The sequence below is a fragment of the Jatropha curcas genome, chromosome 11, assembly GCF_041381405.1.
Source record: "Jatropha curcas cultivar XTBG-Jc1 chromosome 11, XTBG_Jcur_1.0, whole genome shotgun sequence".
In the NCBI taxonomy this organism is placed as follows: Eukaryota; Viridiplantae; Streptophyta; class Magnoliopsida; order Malpighiales; family Euphorbiaceae; genus Jatropha; species Jatropha curcas.
Genome location: NC_143161.1, coordinates 860,140 through 874,884, shown reverse-complemented (window position 1 = coordinate 874,884; position 14,745 = coordinate 860,140). Strand labels below are relative to the sequence as shown.

General features: G+C 36.2%; 3 protein-coding genes across 13 annotated transcripts; all 3 read left to right on the top strand.

Moving 5' to 3' along the window:
* Positions 1–722: 722 nt before the first annotated feature.
* Positions 723–4,208, top strand: LOC105650128 (G-type lectin S-receptor-like serine/threonine-protein kinase RKS1). Of its 2 annotated transcripts, XM_020685362.3 has the most exons (7): positions 733–2,090; positions 2,194–2,332; positions 2,508–2,688; positions 2,802–3,012; positions 3,160–3,397; positions 3,487–3,637; positions 3,787–4,208. In XM_020685362.3, the coding sequence occupies exons 1-7, from the start codon at positions 821–823 to the stop codon at positions 4,090–4,092; spliced, it is 2,496 nt and encodes an 831-aa protein (XP_020541021.2). In that variant the 5' UTR covers positions 733–820; the 3' UTR covers positions 4,093–4,208. The 2 variants fall into 2 exon arrangements, with proteins under 2 accessions (XP_089572837.1, XP_020541021.2); XM_089716711.1 differs by lacking the exon at positions 3,487–3,637 and having other exon boundaries at positions 723–2,090; positions 3,787–3,926.
* Positions 4,209–5,172: 964 nt separating this feature from the next.
* Positions 5,173–9,053, top strand: LOC110011043 (receptor-like serine/threonine-protein kinase SD1-6). 6 transcript variants are annotated; one of them, XM_020685380.3, is made up of 7 exons: positions 5,189–6,751; positions 6,931–7,056; positions 7,263–7,528; positions 7,615–7,825; positions 7,949–8,186; positions 8,284–8,434; positions 8,516–9,053. In XM_020685380.3, exons 1-7 carry the CDS (start codon positions 5,488–5,490, stop codon positions 8,822–8,824), a joined length of 2,565 nt encoding a protein of 854 aa, XP_020541039.1. In that variant the 5' UTR covers positions 5,189–5,487; the 3' UTR covers positions 8,825–9,053. The 6 variants fall into 6 exon arrangements, with proteins under 6 accessions (XP_020541041.1, XP_020541042.1, XP_020541039.1 ...); XM_020685381.3 differs by having other exon boundaries at positions 5,193–6,751; positions 7,263–7,459; XM_020685382.3 differs by lacking the exon at positions 8,516–9,053 and having other exon boundaries at positions 5,173–6,751; positions 7,949–8,197; positions 8,284–8,422.
* A 1,041-nt stretch (positions 9,054–10,094) lies between these two features.
* LOC105650127 (G-type lectin S-receptor-like serine/threonine-protein kinase RKS1) lies at positions 10,095–14,088 on the top strand. Of its 5 annotated transcripts, none has more exons than XM_020685376.3 (7): positions 10,095–11,832; positions 12,022–12,147; positions 12,393–12,598; positions 12,759–12,969; positions 13,085–13,322; positions 13,418–13,449; positions 13,650–13,831. In XM_020685376.3, exons 1-7 carry the CDS (start codon positions 10,572–10,574, stop codon positions 13,691–13,693), a joined length of 2,118 nt encoding a protein of 705 aa, XP_020541035.1. In that variant the 5' UTR covers positions 10,095–10,571; the 3' UTR covers positions 13,694–13,831. The 5 variants fall into 5 exon arrangements, with proteins under 5 accessions (XP_020541035.1, XP_020541033.1, XP_020541037.1 ...); XM_020685375.3 differs by having other exon boundaries at positions 10,097–11,832; positions 13,418–13,568; positions 13,650–14,088; XM_020685374.3 differs by having other exon boundaries at positions 10,096–11,832; positions 13,418–14,088.
* The last annotated feature ends 657 nt before the right edge of the window (positions 14,089–14,745 follow it).

The following is a 14,745-nucleotide window of genomic DNA, read 5'->3' as shown; positions in this document are numbered from 1 at the left end:
CCAAACCATCCTGCTTTTATTTTCAGAAATTCTTGCAGCTGTTCACTAATACGGGAACAAGGACCATTTTCAGTTAATGAGGTGACAATCACTGCAACTCTAGGTCTCTGAAGAAATACGCAGCTCTATACAAACTCTAATTTATGTGATTTGTAAGATAATTCGCGGAGGCTTCTGTATGTTCAATGCAGTTCATCTCATAGGGTTTATTATGGACTGGGTAGAGAAATTAGTCCACCTAAAATTATATATATTTATATATATGCTCATTTTTGGAGTCAAAATTAAGTAGCCAATTGTATGCTAACAGAATAGTCAAACCAAAGTAACGATTATTAAGATTTGGATTTTTTATCGGCACGAATACAAAATAGTCTTTAATTTTATTTAATTATAAAAAAAATATATAAAACAAAGTATTCTCGCCCTGTGATAATATCTGACTTTCAATAATTGATCCCACAGCCTTGATCATGGGATGGGGATCGGGGAGAAATAGATTTGACGGGTACCCCTTTTCTTTAAAAATAAATTTTTTCCAGTGTTGGTTGGCGATATTAAATTATCTTGTTGCTCCATCATTAAGCAAAATATCATATTAAATCATGTGAGAAATAAATCGTTGAATAAGGACATGAAGGATCAGTCAATTAAGAGAATACAAACAACAAAGGGGCTTTAATAATATAACTATTTGGATGGATAATTTTTTTTTTCCGACCAAATCCATCTGCAAAATAAGTCCAAAAAAAAAAAACAAAAAAAATTCAAAGCTTCCAAATCCACATAAAACTTGGTGTACACCGTTTGGAGGCAAATCATGGCTACTCAAAAACTGCTTCTTTCTCTTTGTTCTTTCTTTCTAGTATTCACATTTGCCAACTCTAAAAGCACCGTTACCATAAACCAAACCATCATAGATGGCAACCTTTTAATCTCTGAAAACAACAATTTTGCCTTGGGATTTTTCAGCCCTGGCCATTCAAAATATAGGTATCTTGGAATTTGGTTCCACAAAGTGTCACAACAAACAGTGGTGTGGATAGCAAATAGGAACAACCCCATTAATGGTTCTTCTGGAGTTCTGTCAATTAATCCACATGGAAATCTTGTTCTTTACAGAGATCAAGATCAAAACTTTCCAGTTTGGTCTAGCAATGTTTCTATGGAAGGAACTGGAAATTTTGAGGCCCAGCTGTTGGATACAGGAAATTTTGTTTTGGTACAAGGTACTGGTAAAATAATTGTATGGCAAAGCTTTGATTATCCGACAAATACTCTGCTACAAGGAATGAGATTGGGGTTGGATAAGAAAAAAGATATGGACTGGTATCTAACATCGTGGAAATCAGCTGATGATCCTGGAAGTGGAGAATATTCGGTTAGGTTAAACCCAAATGGGTCACCACAGTTCTTTCTTTATAGAAAGGGAAAGCATTACTGGCGAAGCGTCCCATGGCCATGGAGAACAATTGCAAATATTTACAATTACACTTTTCTCAACACAAAAGATCAAATTTACTTTACTTTTAATTACAGTGATCCTTCTCTTATAATAAGAACGATGATTGATGAAGCTGGATTTATGAGATGGTCAACATGGCATGGAACTGATGATCGATGGAAAGAGTTCTGGTCAGCACCTAAGTATAGGTGTGAATGGTATGGATTGTGTGGTGCTAACAGTGAGTGTGACCCAAACAATGTTAATACATTTGAATGTGCTTGTTTACCTGGGTATGAACCTAAGTTTCAAAGGGATTGGCGTTTAAGGGATGCATCAGGTGGGTGCGTTAGGAAGCGATTAGAATCTTCATCTGTGTGTGGGCATGGAGAAGGATTTTTGAAGGTGGAACATGTTAAAGTTCCTGATACTTCTGCAGCGGTTTGGGTTCATATGAGTATGAGTCATTTAGACTGTGAACAAGAATGCAAGAGGAATTGTTCATGTTCTGCTTATGCAAGCATACCCATTGCTTCCAAGGGAAGTACTGGTTGTTTGACATGGCATGGAGAATTAATGGACATAATAAATCTTTCAGACAATAGCGGCTATGACCTGTATGTTCGTGTTGATGCACTTGAATTAGGTAATTTATGTGATAATTCTTTTCCGTTTAGCTTTCCGTAAGGAATTAGTTTTTCCCATTTTTTGGAGATGATGTTTTTGTATCCCTTTTTTCACTCTTGCAGCTGAGGAGGACCTAAGGAAATCCAACAGATTTCTTCAAACAAAAGGAGTGCTGGCTGTTGTGATACTGTCTTTCATATCAGCATGGCTCGTTATCTTTGTGTTTATCTATTTCTGGTTCTGGAAAAGGAGAAGAATTGGGTAAGAAACAAGATTCTGTTATTGCTTTGAATGAAATTGAATAGAATTAACTATTTCTCCTGATATAGTAATACTGGAATTTATGTGAATAATTTAGAATACTCTTTAAGCTGAACGGAACAAATGCATCTTAAATAATTTGTCGTGGACTTCTGCTTTCATTTGTTTTGTAAAGGACAAGGAAGAGCAGATTGAATAAGAAGATATTTGATTCAAATTATTATGAAGACTCTTTTAGGGGAAGTAGGAGTGAACCAGACTTGGTGGTCTTTGATCTCAACACAATACGTGCTGCCACTAATAATTTCTCTGCGGATAACATACTTGGACAAGGTGGTTTTGGCTCTGTTTACAAGGTAAAATCTATGTCTTGAAATTGTTTACCTTTTTAATTGTGAGGTTCTGCACAAGCAAATTGGCTTTAAATTGGTTTTTCAAGAGTGGCCTTATTCTTCTCACTTGATTTCAGGGTCAGCTATCTAATGGACAGGAGATTGCAGTAAAAAGAATGTCCAAAAATTCAAGACAAGGAACTGAAGAATTTAAAAATGAAGTTATATTGATTGCAAAGCTTCAGCACAGGAATCTTGTGACACTTATAGGTTGCTGCATTCATAAAAAAGAACAAATGCTCGTATATGAATACTTGCCAAACAAAAGTTTGGATTCATTTCTTTTTGGTAATTAGTTTTATTCTTGTGTATTCACTGTCATTTTTTTACAATCTTTTCCTTTCTTATTTTATGCATAAAAAGAGATGACTGATATGCAGAAACTATATCATTTGACACTAAGTCAACTGATTTTTTATTATTACTTCTCTACAGATCAAACAAGAAGATCGTTTTTGGATTGGGAAAAGCGGTTGAATATTATAGTTGGAATTGCTCGAGGGATCTTATACCTCCATCAAGACTCAAGATTAAGAATCATCCATAGGGATTTAAAAAGCAGCAACATTTTATTAGATGCTGAGATGAATCCAAAAATATCAGATTTTGGCATGGCAAGATTATTCCAATGTGACCAAATTCAAGACAAGACGAACAGAGTTGTCGGAACATAGTAAGTACACTTACTTGACCAAAAAGACTATACTTTTTTTTGCTTCACATGGAGATTAAGACCAGCTCTTTCAAAATTTTATATTGCAGTGGCTACATGTCACCAGAGTATGCAGTATTTGGAAAATTTTCAATCAAATCTGATGTATTCAGTTTCGGGGTCATATTATTGGAGATCATAAGTGGCAAGAAGAGCAATGGCTTTAACGTAGAGGATCATAACTTGAGCTTGATAGGGCATGTAGGTTACACACTTTTGTTCCTATAGCTTGTTTGAATGGCATACAATTTACACACACACACACACACACACACACATATATATATATATATATGCATAGAGAAACTTCATTGCTAATGTTCTAAATGCCAATGCTATGAACCACACAGGTGTGGGAGTTATGGAGAGAAGACAGAGCATTGGAGATAGTTGATTCATCACTAAAGGGTTCTTATGATCCTCAAGAAGCTCGGAAATGCATTCAAATTGGTCTCTTATGCGTGCAAGAAAATGCAGTGGACAGACCTTCTATGTTAGCAGTTGTTCTAATGTTGAATAGTGAAAAAGATCCTCCTCCTCCTAAACAACCTGCTTTCATTTTCAGGACACCTTCCTATAATGATACCAACTCAAGAGCAGGAGACGGATCGTGTTCTGTAAATGAATTGTCAATTACTGCTGTTGGCACTAGATAGCTTTTATTTATGTAGGATTAATCAGTTTATGATATTTTAGTTGATTTTTTTTCTTTGTACAGTATTTCTAATAATAGTTTTGACCAAGTAAATGAAGAATTCTTTTTAATTTTTTATTTTTTGGTCGTATTCAATCTTGGATTATAATATTGAGCATTGAACTTCTCCATTTCCAATATTCAAATGTCAATCCATTATACATTAACAGCATAATATTTATAAAATATTTTATTCATAAATATCATGAGACAATTCTAGAAATCTAGTTGATTGATACACGAGGTGATTCAATTTTGGCAGGAACGGTTGGGCTCAGTTGTTTGTAGTGCAATACTATATTATTTTCCTCTGTTAATGCTCTGTTTTTTTCCCTACGGTGACACCACATCTATAGAGCCTTGCTCAATAATTATGCACCTGCCTATAGCATTCATTAGATCTACCAACAAAACTCTTACTCCGGAGCCAATATTTCTACCTACCCATAGATCTGCAAATTTTGGTTTTTTGTGATGAACGTTAACTAGTACTATCAATTATTTGGTCTAAGATCCCAGACATTAAAAAGGTTAGTCAAAAAAGCCGTTTTGATGAAAATCATGACTGCCCATACCTGTTAACAGTTCACTCATTATTTGCTTCTATTTCTTTTCTGTCTACATTATGTCTTTCTGAAGACACTTCTGATAAACCATATAATATATTTTTTTTTTGATATCCTTTGTTCCAACTAAACCAACCGCAAGATGGTTGAAGAGGAACTAATTAATTAGTATTAAATAAAGTAATTAAATTAATTAGTTAAATAAACAAATGAAAGCCTATCACTGCAATTCAAAACCAGTTAACTTGATGGAACTGGGCCTGGGCCCTCTAAAGAGGGATAGCAGTGCCGGTGAGATTTTTTGACAAAGAGGGAGACAAATGAGGCGCTACGTACTTACGTGAAGCGAGTTGGGCCCCTCAAGCCGTTTGCCGTTTCGTATGAGTTAGGAACGCGATTCTTGGAGGCTTCTGCACTTTTAACTAGTAGCGTCAAATGTCATCTGTCTTCTCTAGTCTTTTCAAATTTCGCAAGAAAACATCTTATTAGTGGACAATTTTAACCTGTGCAGACCGGTTCTTTTATAATTATTTATTGGTGAATCACTTACCTAGCGATATTCATGTTAATGGAAAATACTGAAATAATTATTATTTTTATTTTTATTTTCTTAGTGCGAATCAAATCATAATTCATAGTTGCCTCTACAGAAGCTTGACTTTACTGGAAAAAAAGTCGGCCGAAGACCACGATATACAAACAATTGTGATGCGAAGGAATGTTTTAAGAAAAAAAATTTTCCTTTCTTGGAAATTAGGATGGAGTGATGTATATTGTACCCATTGAAGAACATGGCTGCTGCAGAAAAGTTTATGTGGTGTTTGCTTCTAATCCTCCAATTCAGATCATGCACTTGTCTTGATAAAATTACAACAAACCAGACCTTCAAAGAAGGAAACCTTCTCGTCTCAGAGGGTAATTACTTTGCATTTGGGTTTTTCAGCCCTGGTAAATCTACCAATAGATATCTTGGGATTTGGTTTCATAAAGATCCAGGAAAATCTGTGGTATGGGTAGCAAACAGGAACTATCCTATCATTGGCTCCTCAGGTGCTCTCTCAATCAGCCAACATGGGAACCTTGTTCTTCATAGCGATCCTCACCAAATGGTTCTAATATGGTCTACAAATGTGACCGGGGCAGGTTCAGATGTTTCTGTGCTTCAACTTCTGGATACGGGAAATTTGGTATTGCTCCAAGGTACAAGTAAGAGAATTGTGTGGCAGAGCTTTGATTATCCCACCAATACCCTGCTAGCAGGGATGAGAATTGGGTTTAGTCGGAAAGCAGGACTGCAGTGGAATCTAACTTCATGGAGGTCAGAAAATGACCCAGGTACCGGAGATTATACGATAGAGTTAGACACAAGAGGCTCACCACAGTTTGTTGTGTACAAGGGCTCAAGACTCTATTGGCGAGGCACCCCATGGCCATGGAGAAAATTCTCAGATATATACAATTATACTCTTGTTACTAATGAAGATGAAACGTACTATTTCTACTCTATGTTTGATGATTCTTTTTTCTTGAGATCAATGATTTGGGATTCAGGACTTATAAAGGTGCTAAGGTTGCATAAGAGCGAAGACCAGTGGAAGGAGATGTGGTCTGCACCTGAATATCGGTGCGATTTGTATGGAAAATGCGGTGCTTCGAGTAAGTGTGCTCCTAGTAATCCTGATAAATTTGAGTGTTCTTGTTTACCTGGGTATGCACCCAAGTATCCAAGGGACTGGCAACTGAGAGATGCATCAGGAGGGTGCGTCAGGAAGCGAGAAGATCCTTCTTTACTCTGTGGACATGGAGAAGGATTTGTTAAAGTGGAAAATGTCAAGCTTCCTGATACATCAATTGCAGTTTGGGTAGACTTGAAAACGAGTCACATGGGCTGTGAACAGGAATGCAAGAAGAATTGCTCATGCTCTGCATATGCAAGTATAGATGTTGCTGGGAAAGGAAGTGGTTGTTTGGCTTGGTATGGACAATTATGGGACACAGTAGATCACGTATATGAACCATACGATCTATATGTTCGTGTTGATGCAGTTGAATTAGGTATATATTAATTCTTACTTCCCCCTCATTTTGCAATGAGAAACAATATCCTATCAAACATTTGTTGTAGCTATAAATTGACTAGTATTATAACATGGATGGTATAGCCACTGGCCAATCCTGCACAAATTCCCGATTTTCCTTCGGAGTAACATTGTAGTTTTTTCCTACTGATGCAGCTGAGAATGCAAGAACATCAACTGCTTTTCATAGAAAGGAGCTAAAAATTCTTATATTGTCCATTGCTTCAGCATGGTTTACTCTTTTCTTATTTGCTTATTTGTGGCTGAGGAGAAGTAGAAAAGGTAAAAACAAACTCAATACATGGCATTTTGCCTTTCCATGTGTATTTGTGCTCGTCGTGGATTCAAATATCTAGCTTTTCATAGAATTCACCTTACAAGCTCTCTACATGATCATTATTAGAATAATTCCTTATGCTCTTATTGCAACATCAAACTGCAATAGAGACCTGAAACTGAGCTTTTGTGTTCAATTTGTTTAAGGACAGGAATGAAGAACAAATCAGAAAACAGAGTATTAGATCCTGTCAGTGGTTCAATCAACTACAACAATACTTTAATGGCATGGGGGAATAATCATCCCCCAGACATAACATCTTTTGGTCTTGGCATGATTGTCGCTGCCACTAACAACTTCTCTCCATCCAACAAACTTGGCCAGGGTGGTTTTGGGGCAGTGTACAAGGTGGAGCTCCATATATGCCAACAATCTTGGCATGATTGTCGCTGCATGTGTTTCTACGTGCTTGATTTGGTCTATCATTTAGTGATTTTAAATGAACAATCTAGCTTAAGGTTGATATTTCAGATAAAACTGACAGTTGCAAACATAATTTTCAGGGTCAGCTATTTAATGGACAAGAGGTTGCAGTAAAACGATTATCTAGAAATTCAGTGCAAGGAATAGAGGAATTTAAAAATGAAGTCATGTTGATTGCAAAGCTTCAACATAGGAATCTTGTGAAACTTCTGGGATGCTGCATTGAGGGAGGAGAACAAATGTTAATTTATGAATATTTGCCAAATAAAAGTTTGGACTCATTTCTTTTTGGTAAGTTTTATGCATCCATTTCTCAATGTTGAACTGAAACTATAATTCTAATGTTTCATAACATCTATAAGTAATGTGCAAAAATTCAATTGATAAAAAAAAAAATCTAAAATCTTGTTGTAGATCAAACAAGGAGGCCAGAGCTAGATTGGAGGAAACGCTTCAATATTATAACTGGGGTAGCTCGAGGAATCTTATATCTCCATCAAGATTCAAGATTGAGAGTTATCCATAGAGATTTAAAGAGCAGCAATATACTATTAGATGCAGAGATGAATGCAAAAATTTCAGATTTTGGCATGGCTAGAATATTCAAAACTGATCAAATTCAAGAGAAGACAAATAGAGTGGTCGGGACCTAGTAAGTATAAGGTGTTACAATACTCGATCACTATGAAATACCTAATAATAAATTGAGACAGATAATTAAATCTACTTTCAATAATTGTTATATGCAGTGGCTATATGTCGCCAGAGTATGCAGTGTTTGGAAAGTTTTCAGTAAAATCTGATGTGTTTAGTTTTGGGGTCATACTGTTGGAAATTATAAGTGGCAAGAAAAGCAATGACTTCGAACAAAAGGAATTTTTCTTTTGCTTGATAGGACATGTAAGTGAAAGAAACCCTTCAAATACTATAGCTCCAATTCAAAGCTACATAATTTATATTAACTGTTCACTTCTGGTACAGGTGTGGAAGTTATGGAGAGAAGATAAAGTATTGGAGATAGTTGATCCAACACTTGAGGGATCATATCCTCCTCATGAAGTCTTGAGATGCATTCAAATTGGATTGTTATGTGTTCAAGAAAATGCTATGGACAGGCCAACAATGTTGGAAGTTGCTCTAATGTTGGGCAGTGAAACAACTCTTCCTATGCCAAAACAACCAGCTTACGTTTTTAGAGCATCTAGCAGCAACGCTAACTCATTTGAAGTAGGGGAGGAAAGATCAAGTTCTGTAAATGAGGTTACAATCACTACTTTTGTAGCTCGCTGAGGATTTTGAGACTTTCCATGTAAATTTTAATGAAGAGTTCAGTTGTTCTACAATAATTTACAGACATTTCCAGTCGTAGCTAGCAAACGACTGAACATGAATTTCAATACCCTGTCGTATAGCAGAAGATAATGTATTGGAGATAGTTGATCCAACACTTGAGGGATCATATCTTCCTCATGAAAGCCAAAGATGTTGGAAGTTGCTCTAATGTTGGGCAGTGAAACAACTCTTCCTAGTCCAAAACAACCTGCTTTCATTTTTAGAGAATTTCCCCGTAAGGCCAACACACTAGGAGAGAGACTAATTCGTAGACCATTGAAGTTCAGAACTTTAGACTACATTTGTTCTGTACATGTAATCTTATAACCAACGCTTCAGCACAAAATGGACATTGTTTTATGGATCTTTCCTTCCTACTTGTTGTTCTCATAGAGGCCGTAAACGAAAAGATGAACAAAAATAGGAGAGGGAAGTATGAGAGATGAAAGCTTACATGCAAAGAGTGCAAGAATGGTTTTGAAAGAAGAGTTCATTGAATTGGCCGAGAACCAATCGAAAACCTAAACAGGAAAATCAATATAAGAATCAGCAGAAACAAATCAATTAGGAGAAATGATTTCTACCGTGTCAATATTATCATACTCACACTACCAGTTCTTTCTGTTAGTGATCCCGAACTTGAGTAAAGTGTGATATTTTTCAATCCTTGTTGATTGTTCATCATCAGTTACTGGAATTAATTGTTTGGATTATAATTAGAAGCATCCATTTGGTAGAATCCCCCTTATTTGGAACTTAGAAGTAAGAAATAGTGTGTTGAAAAAAGTGGAAACTTCAAAGAGAAACTTTTCTGTCCGACAGGGCACTCTTTCTTTTTTCGCGCGGCAGAAAGGCCCAATAATGTAACGAATGGGAGGCCCGACAAGCCCCTACCAAAATTGAAATGAGACGACCTGCCGTTCACTGGTAACTGGTAACACTTTTTTTGGGCTAACCTAATTATATAAAAAAAATGTTTGTATTCTCAATTAGGTTGGATTTGATTTTGACAGTTTTAATTTCAAAATTGTAAATTGAACCAGTGATTTGTTTTCTTAAGTTTCACAATTGAAATCAAACTATTAACTTCTTAAAATCAGGCTTTGTATTTGTTTGGACACCGGAAGCCGCACGACAGTCGTTGATGTCGTTTAACGGACCTTTTCAAAGTACAAATCTGCTGCTGTATAGACCGAGTTGACATCACATGAGCAAATATAGTCTACCTGGTAGAATAGTAACCTCCACTTCTGGCAGTGACAATCAAGTAACGAAAATTAAGATATTGGGAATTTCGTTGAGAGAAAATAATAATTTTCAATCAAACGTGTGAAGGCAAGAAAAGAGTTGTTGAGCCTTGACCAGGATATGATGATAGTCAAAGTTGGGAAATGCTTTTTTATTTTTTGAAAGAAAAGTTGGGAAATGCTATTGGAAGAAAAAGGAGATCTTCGAATCCATGTGATTTGGTTCCGTGGTGCGGAGAGATCTCTGCCATAAATCTAAAACAGAGAGCTCGTATGCCTTATTCTGCAGATCAAAGAGCGACGTAATTCCCCATTCATCCGAAGTAGTCTTTCAGTATAGAACAGAGGCATTCTGAGCATTTAAGGAACTCTCTTTGAACGATAACAGCGTCCTCAAAAAAAATATATATATATTAAGGACGTCGCCTAAGGGGGTAGTGTAGCCACTGAAAAGCACCATGGATGCTACCGAAAAGCTTCTGTATATTATGATTCTCCTCCAATTCACATCATGCAGTTGTCTTGATAAAATTACAGCAAACCAGACCTTCAGAGAAGGAAACCTTCTAGTCTCAAAGGGTAATGAATTTGCATTTGGGTTTTTTAGCCCTGGCAGTTCTAGCAATAGATATCTCGGAATTTGGTTTTATAAAGTTTCAGAAAAATCTGTGGTATGGGTAGCAAACAGGAACAATCCTATTAGTGGCTCCTCCGGTGTTCTCTTAATCAATCAAAATGGGAACCTCGTTCTTTATAGTGATCCTGATCAAAAGGTTCCATTATGGTCTACAAATTTAACAGTGGAAAGTTCGGAATCAGATACTCCTGTGCTTCAGCTCTTGGATTCGGGGAATTTGGTATTGCTCCAAGGTAGAAGTGAAAGAATTGTATGGCAGAGCTTTGATTACCCCACCGATACCTGGCTATCGGGTATGAGAATTGGGTTGAATTGCAAGGCTGGTTTCCCTTGGATGTTAACTTCATGGAGATCAGCAAATGACCCAAGTATTGGAGATTACTCACTTAAGTTGGACACAAGAGGCTCACCGCAGTTCTTTCTTTACAAGTTTTCAAAACCCTATTGGCGAAGCACTCCATGGCCATGGGGAAGAGTTATGGATATATACAATTATACTTATGTTAACAATCAAAACGAGATATATTATACCTACAATACATTTGATGCATCTTTTATCTTGAGAGGAGTAGTGCACTATTCAGGATTTGCCAAGTGGCTAAGGCAGCATAATGGCCAGTGGAAAGAGTTCTGGTCTGTACCTGAATCCCGGTGTGATTTGTATGCAAAATGTGGTGCTTTTAGCAAGTGCTCTCCTAGCTATCCTGATAAATTTGAGTGTTCTTGTTTGCCTGGGTATGAACCAAAATTCCCAAGGGACTGGCTCCTTAGAGATGCATCAGGAGGATGTATCATGAAGCGCGAAGATCCTTCTTCATTGTGTGGGCAAGGAGAAGGATTTGTGAAAGTGGAAAATGTTAAGCTTCCTGATACTTCAGCTGCGATTTGGGTTGACATGAATACGAGTCATATGCGTTGTGAACAGGAGTGTAAGAAGAACTGCGCCTGCTCAGCTTATACAAGCATAGGTATCACGGGCAAAGGAAGTGGATGTTTGGCTTGGTATGGGCAATTGTGGGACACAGTAGATTATGCAGGTGAAGGATTTGATCTCTATGTTCGTGTCGATGCAGTTGAATTAGGTATATGAATTCCTTAATAGTCCTTATTTTGAGATGTGAAATGCTTTTTTATTAGATAGAGCCAGTTCTGCACAAATTTTCTGTTTTTGTTTCGTTATCTTTTGCCTCTTGATTAAAAACACAGATCATAGTTACCATTCCCCCTACTTTTTTTTGGAGTGAAATTATAGTCTTCTCCTATTGCTGCAGCTGAGAATGAAAGAAAATTAACTGCTTCTCATGGAAAGGAGCGGAACATTCTAGTACTATCACTTTCTTCAGCATGGATTATCATTTTCTTCTTAACCTATCTGTGGCTCAAGAGAAGGAGAACAAGTAAGAATAAAAAGAAAACTTAGTCCATTGTTGTGCCTTGTGTATTTGTTCTATTGACTAGATTCAGATATATAACTTGTTATAAAATTTACTTTAAATGTTTCGTTACAAGACAATGGACATATATTTACAATAATAATAATACCTTAGCAATTTGCGTGGAACTGAACTGTTCTTAATTAAACTCCAAAATCTTAAAAAGAAAAAAAAACACTTATATTTGTTTTCATTTTGCTGGAGAACAGGGAAGAAGAAGAAATCAGAAAACGGAGTATTTGATCCTATCCATGGTTCAATCTACCACAGAAATACTCTTTTGGCATGTGAAGTTGGAGGGAGTAGTCATCCTCCAGACATAACCTTTTTCGATCTTAACACCATGGTTACTGCAACTAACAACTTCTCTCCAGCTCACAAACTAGGCCAGGGTGGTTTTGGGTCAGTGTACAAGGTAGACTCTCTATACAAATGAATCATGATTAGTTCCTTAAGCGCATGTTTTTCTATGTGCTTTCTTTTGTCTATTATTTTAAGATTCCGATTTCTGCATGAAAAAACCAGCTTAGGCTTGATTTTTCAGATAAAGTTAACAGTTGATAATGTAATTTCAGGGTCAGCTATTTAATGGACAAGAGGTTGCTGTAAAACGACTGTCCAGAAATTCAGTGCAAGGCATAGAAGAATTTAAAAATGAAGTCATGTTGATTGCGAAGCTTCAACATCGGAATCTTGTGAAACTTGTTGGATGCTGCAGTGAGGGAGGGGAGCAAATGTTAATTTATGAGTATCTCCCAAATAAAAGCTTGGACTCGTTTCTTTTTGGTAAGTCTCTTTATACATACGTTGGTCAGTGTTGAAAGGTTCTATAATGTTTCATAGCATATATGATTCAGGTGCAAAAAATTAAATAAATAAAAAATCTAAAATCTTGTTTTAGATCAAAGAGGAAAGTCAGCACTAGACTGGAGGAAACGCTTCAATCTCATAATTGGAATGGCTCGAGGAATATTATATCTTCACCAAGATTCAAGATTGAGAATTATCCATAGAGATTTAAAAAGCAGCAACATACTATTAGATGCGGAAATGAACCCAAAGATTTCAGATTTTGGCTTGGCTAGAATATTCAAAGCTGATCAAATTCAAGAGAAGACAAACAGAGTGGTTGGAACCTAGTAAGTAAGGATATTAAAATAGTTGATCACTATGAATATTACCCAATAATGATTGAAATATGCATTAAGCTACTTCGAACAATTTTCTTATGCAGTGGCTATATGTCACCAGAGTATGCAGTGTTCGGTAAGTTTTCAGTAAAATCTGATGTATTCAGTTTTGGAGTCATAATGTTGGAAATTATAACTGGCAAGAAAAGCAACGACTTTATAACAGTGAAATCTTCCCTTTGCTTGATAGGACATGTAAGTGAAAGAAACTATTCAGAAACTATACCTCCAACAAGAAGGTACATAATTTATATTAACTGTTCACCTCTGGTACAGGTGTGGGAGTTATGGATAGAAGACAATGCGCTGCAGGTAGTTGATTCATCACTGAAGGGGTCATATCCTCCTCATGAAGTCTTGAGATGCATTCAAATTGGGCTGCTATGTGTTCAAGAAGATGCTGCAGAAAGACCAACTATGTCAGAAGTAATTCTAATGTTGAACAGTGAAACAGCTCTTCCTAGTCCAAAACATCCAGCTTACAGTTTTAGAGCATCAAGCAGCAACACTAACTCATTTGGAGTAGGGGAGGAAAGATCAGGTTCTGTAAATGAGGTTACAGTCACTACTTTTGTAGCTCGTTAAGGATACTTTAGAATCATCATTCGCATGTAAATTTTACTTGAAGATATGCAATTTAGGTTGTACTACAATGATTTATAGACGTTTTCTTTCAACGACTAAATAGGAATCTCAATAACTTGTCGTTCACCGACATCTAATCTTTTTACAGAAGACCTGAAATTTTCATTTTACTCTTAATTTTCCAAGCCGCAATTAGATTATTCAGACGAGCTTATGAAGCTTTGCGAATAGCAGTTAAATTTGGGAACACGTGTGGTGCCGGTTTCTGGACTTCAAAACGTGGGGTTTAGTTGGCCAAGAATAAAATTATAAAAAAAAAAAAAAAAAGAAAAAATCAGAAAAGATAGTTGTTTTTTCTCTTTTTGTAAATTTTGGAAGAAAACTTTAAAATCTGAATTCTCCATCATTATGTTGCGCTTTCTTTTCCCTGCAAAAATTTATTTTCTTAGAAAGAAAAAGAAAATTTTCAATTGTATAATTAAGACAAGACAATTCGGTTTAACAAAAATAGAAAATTGCAGTTTGTCCTAAAATCAACCCTTCTGCAATATTGGAAAAGTTTGACCTGAAGTCCATCAAAATCTCAGACTCTTTTCATATCATTATGAACATTGCAGTTTGAATTTTCCATTTTTTTTTTTTCAATATTATTAACAAAGTCGCATTAAGGGAACAAACCGCAGTTGACATCACAGAAGCGCACAGAATATCTATTAATAAAACGCGTAGACTTCTGACCTTTATGACAGGTTACAAACTTCATGGTTAACGTGTGGAAATTTCTTTT

Coding starts and splice junctions, on each gene's coding strand:
- LOC105650128 (XM_020685362.3), top strand. CDS start 821: ATGGCTACTCAAAAACTGCTTCTTTCTCTTTGTTCTTTCTTTCTAGTA. Junction 2,091..2,193: donor TGTTGATGCACTTGAATTAG/GTAATTTATGTG, acceptor TCACTCTTGCAG/CTGAGGAGGACCTAAGGAAA. Junction 2,689..2,801: donor GTTTTGGCTCTGTTTACAAG/GTAAAATCTATG, acceptor ACTTGATTTCAG/GGTCAGCTATCTAATGGACA.
- LOC110011043 (XM_020685380.3), top strand. CDS start 5,488: ATGGCTGCTGCAGAAAAGTTTATGTGGTGTTTGCTTCTAATCCTCCAA. Junction 7,529..7,614: donor GTTTCTACGTGCTTGATTTG/GTCTATCATTTA, acceptor CATAATTTTCAG/GGTCAGCTATTTAATGGACA. Junction 8,187..8,283: donor AATAGAGTGGTCGGGACCTA/GTAAGTATAAGG, acceptor TGTTATATGCAG/TGGCTATATGTCGCCAGAGT.
- LOC105650127 (XM_020685374.3), top strand. CDS start 10,572: ATGGATGCTACCGAAAAGCTTCTGTATATTATGATTCTCCTCCAATTC. Junction 11,833..12,021: donor TGTCGATGCAGTTGAATTAG/GTATATGAATTC, acceptor CTATTGCTGCAG/CTGAGAATGAAAGAAAATTA. Junction 13,323..13,417: donor AACAGAGTGGTTGGAACCTA/GTAAGTAAGGAT, acceptor TTTCTTATGCAG/TGGCTATATGTCACCAGAGT.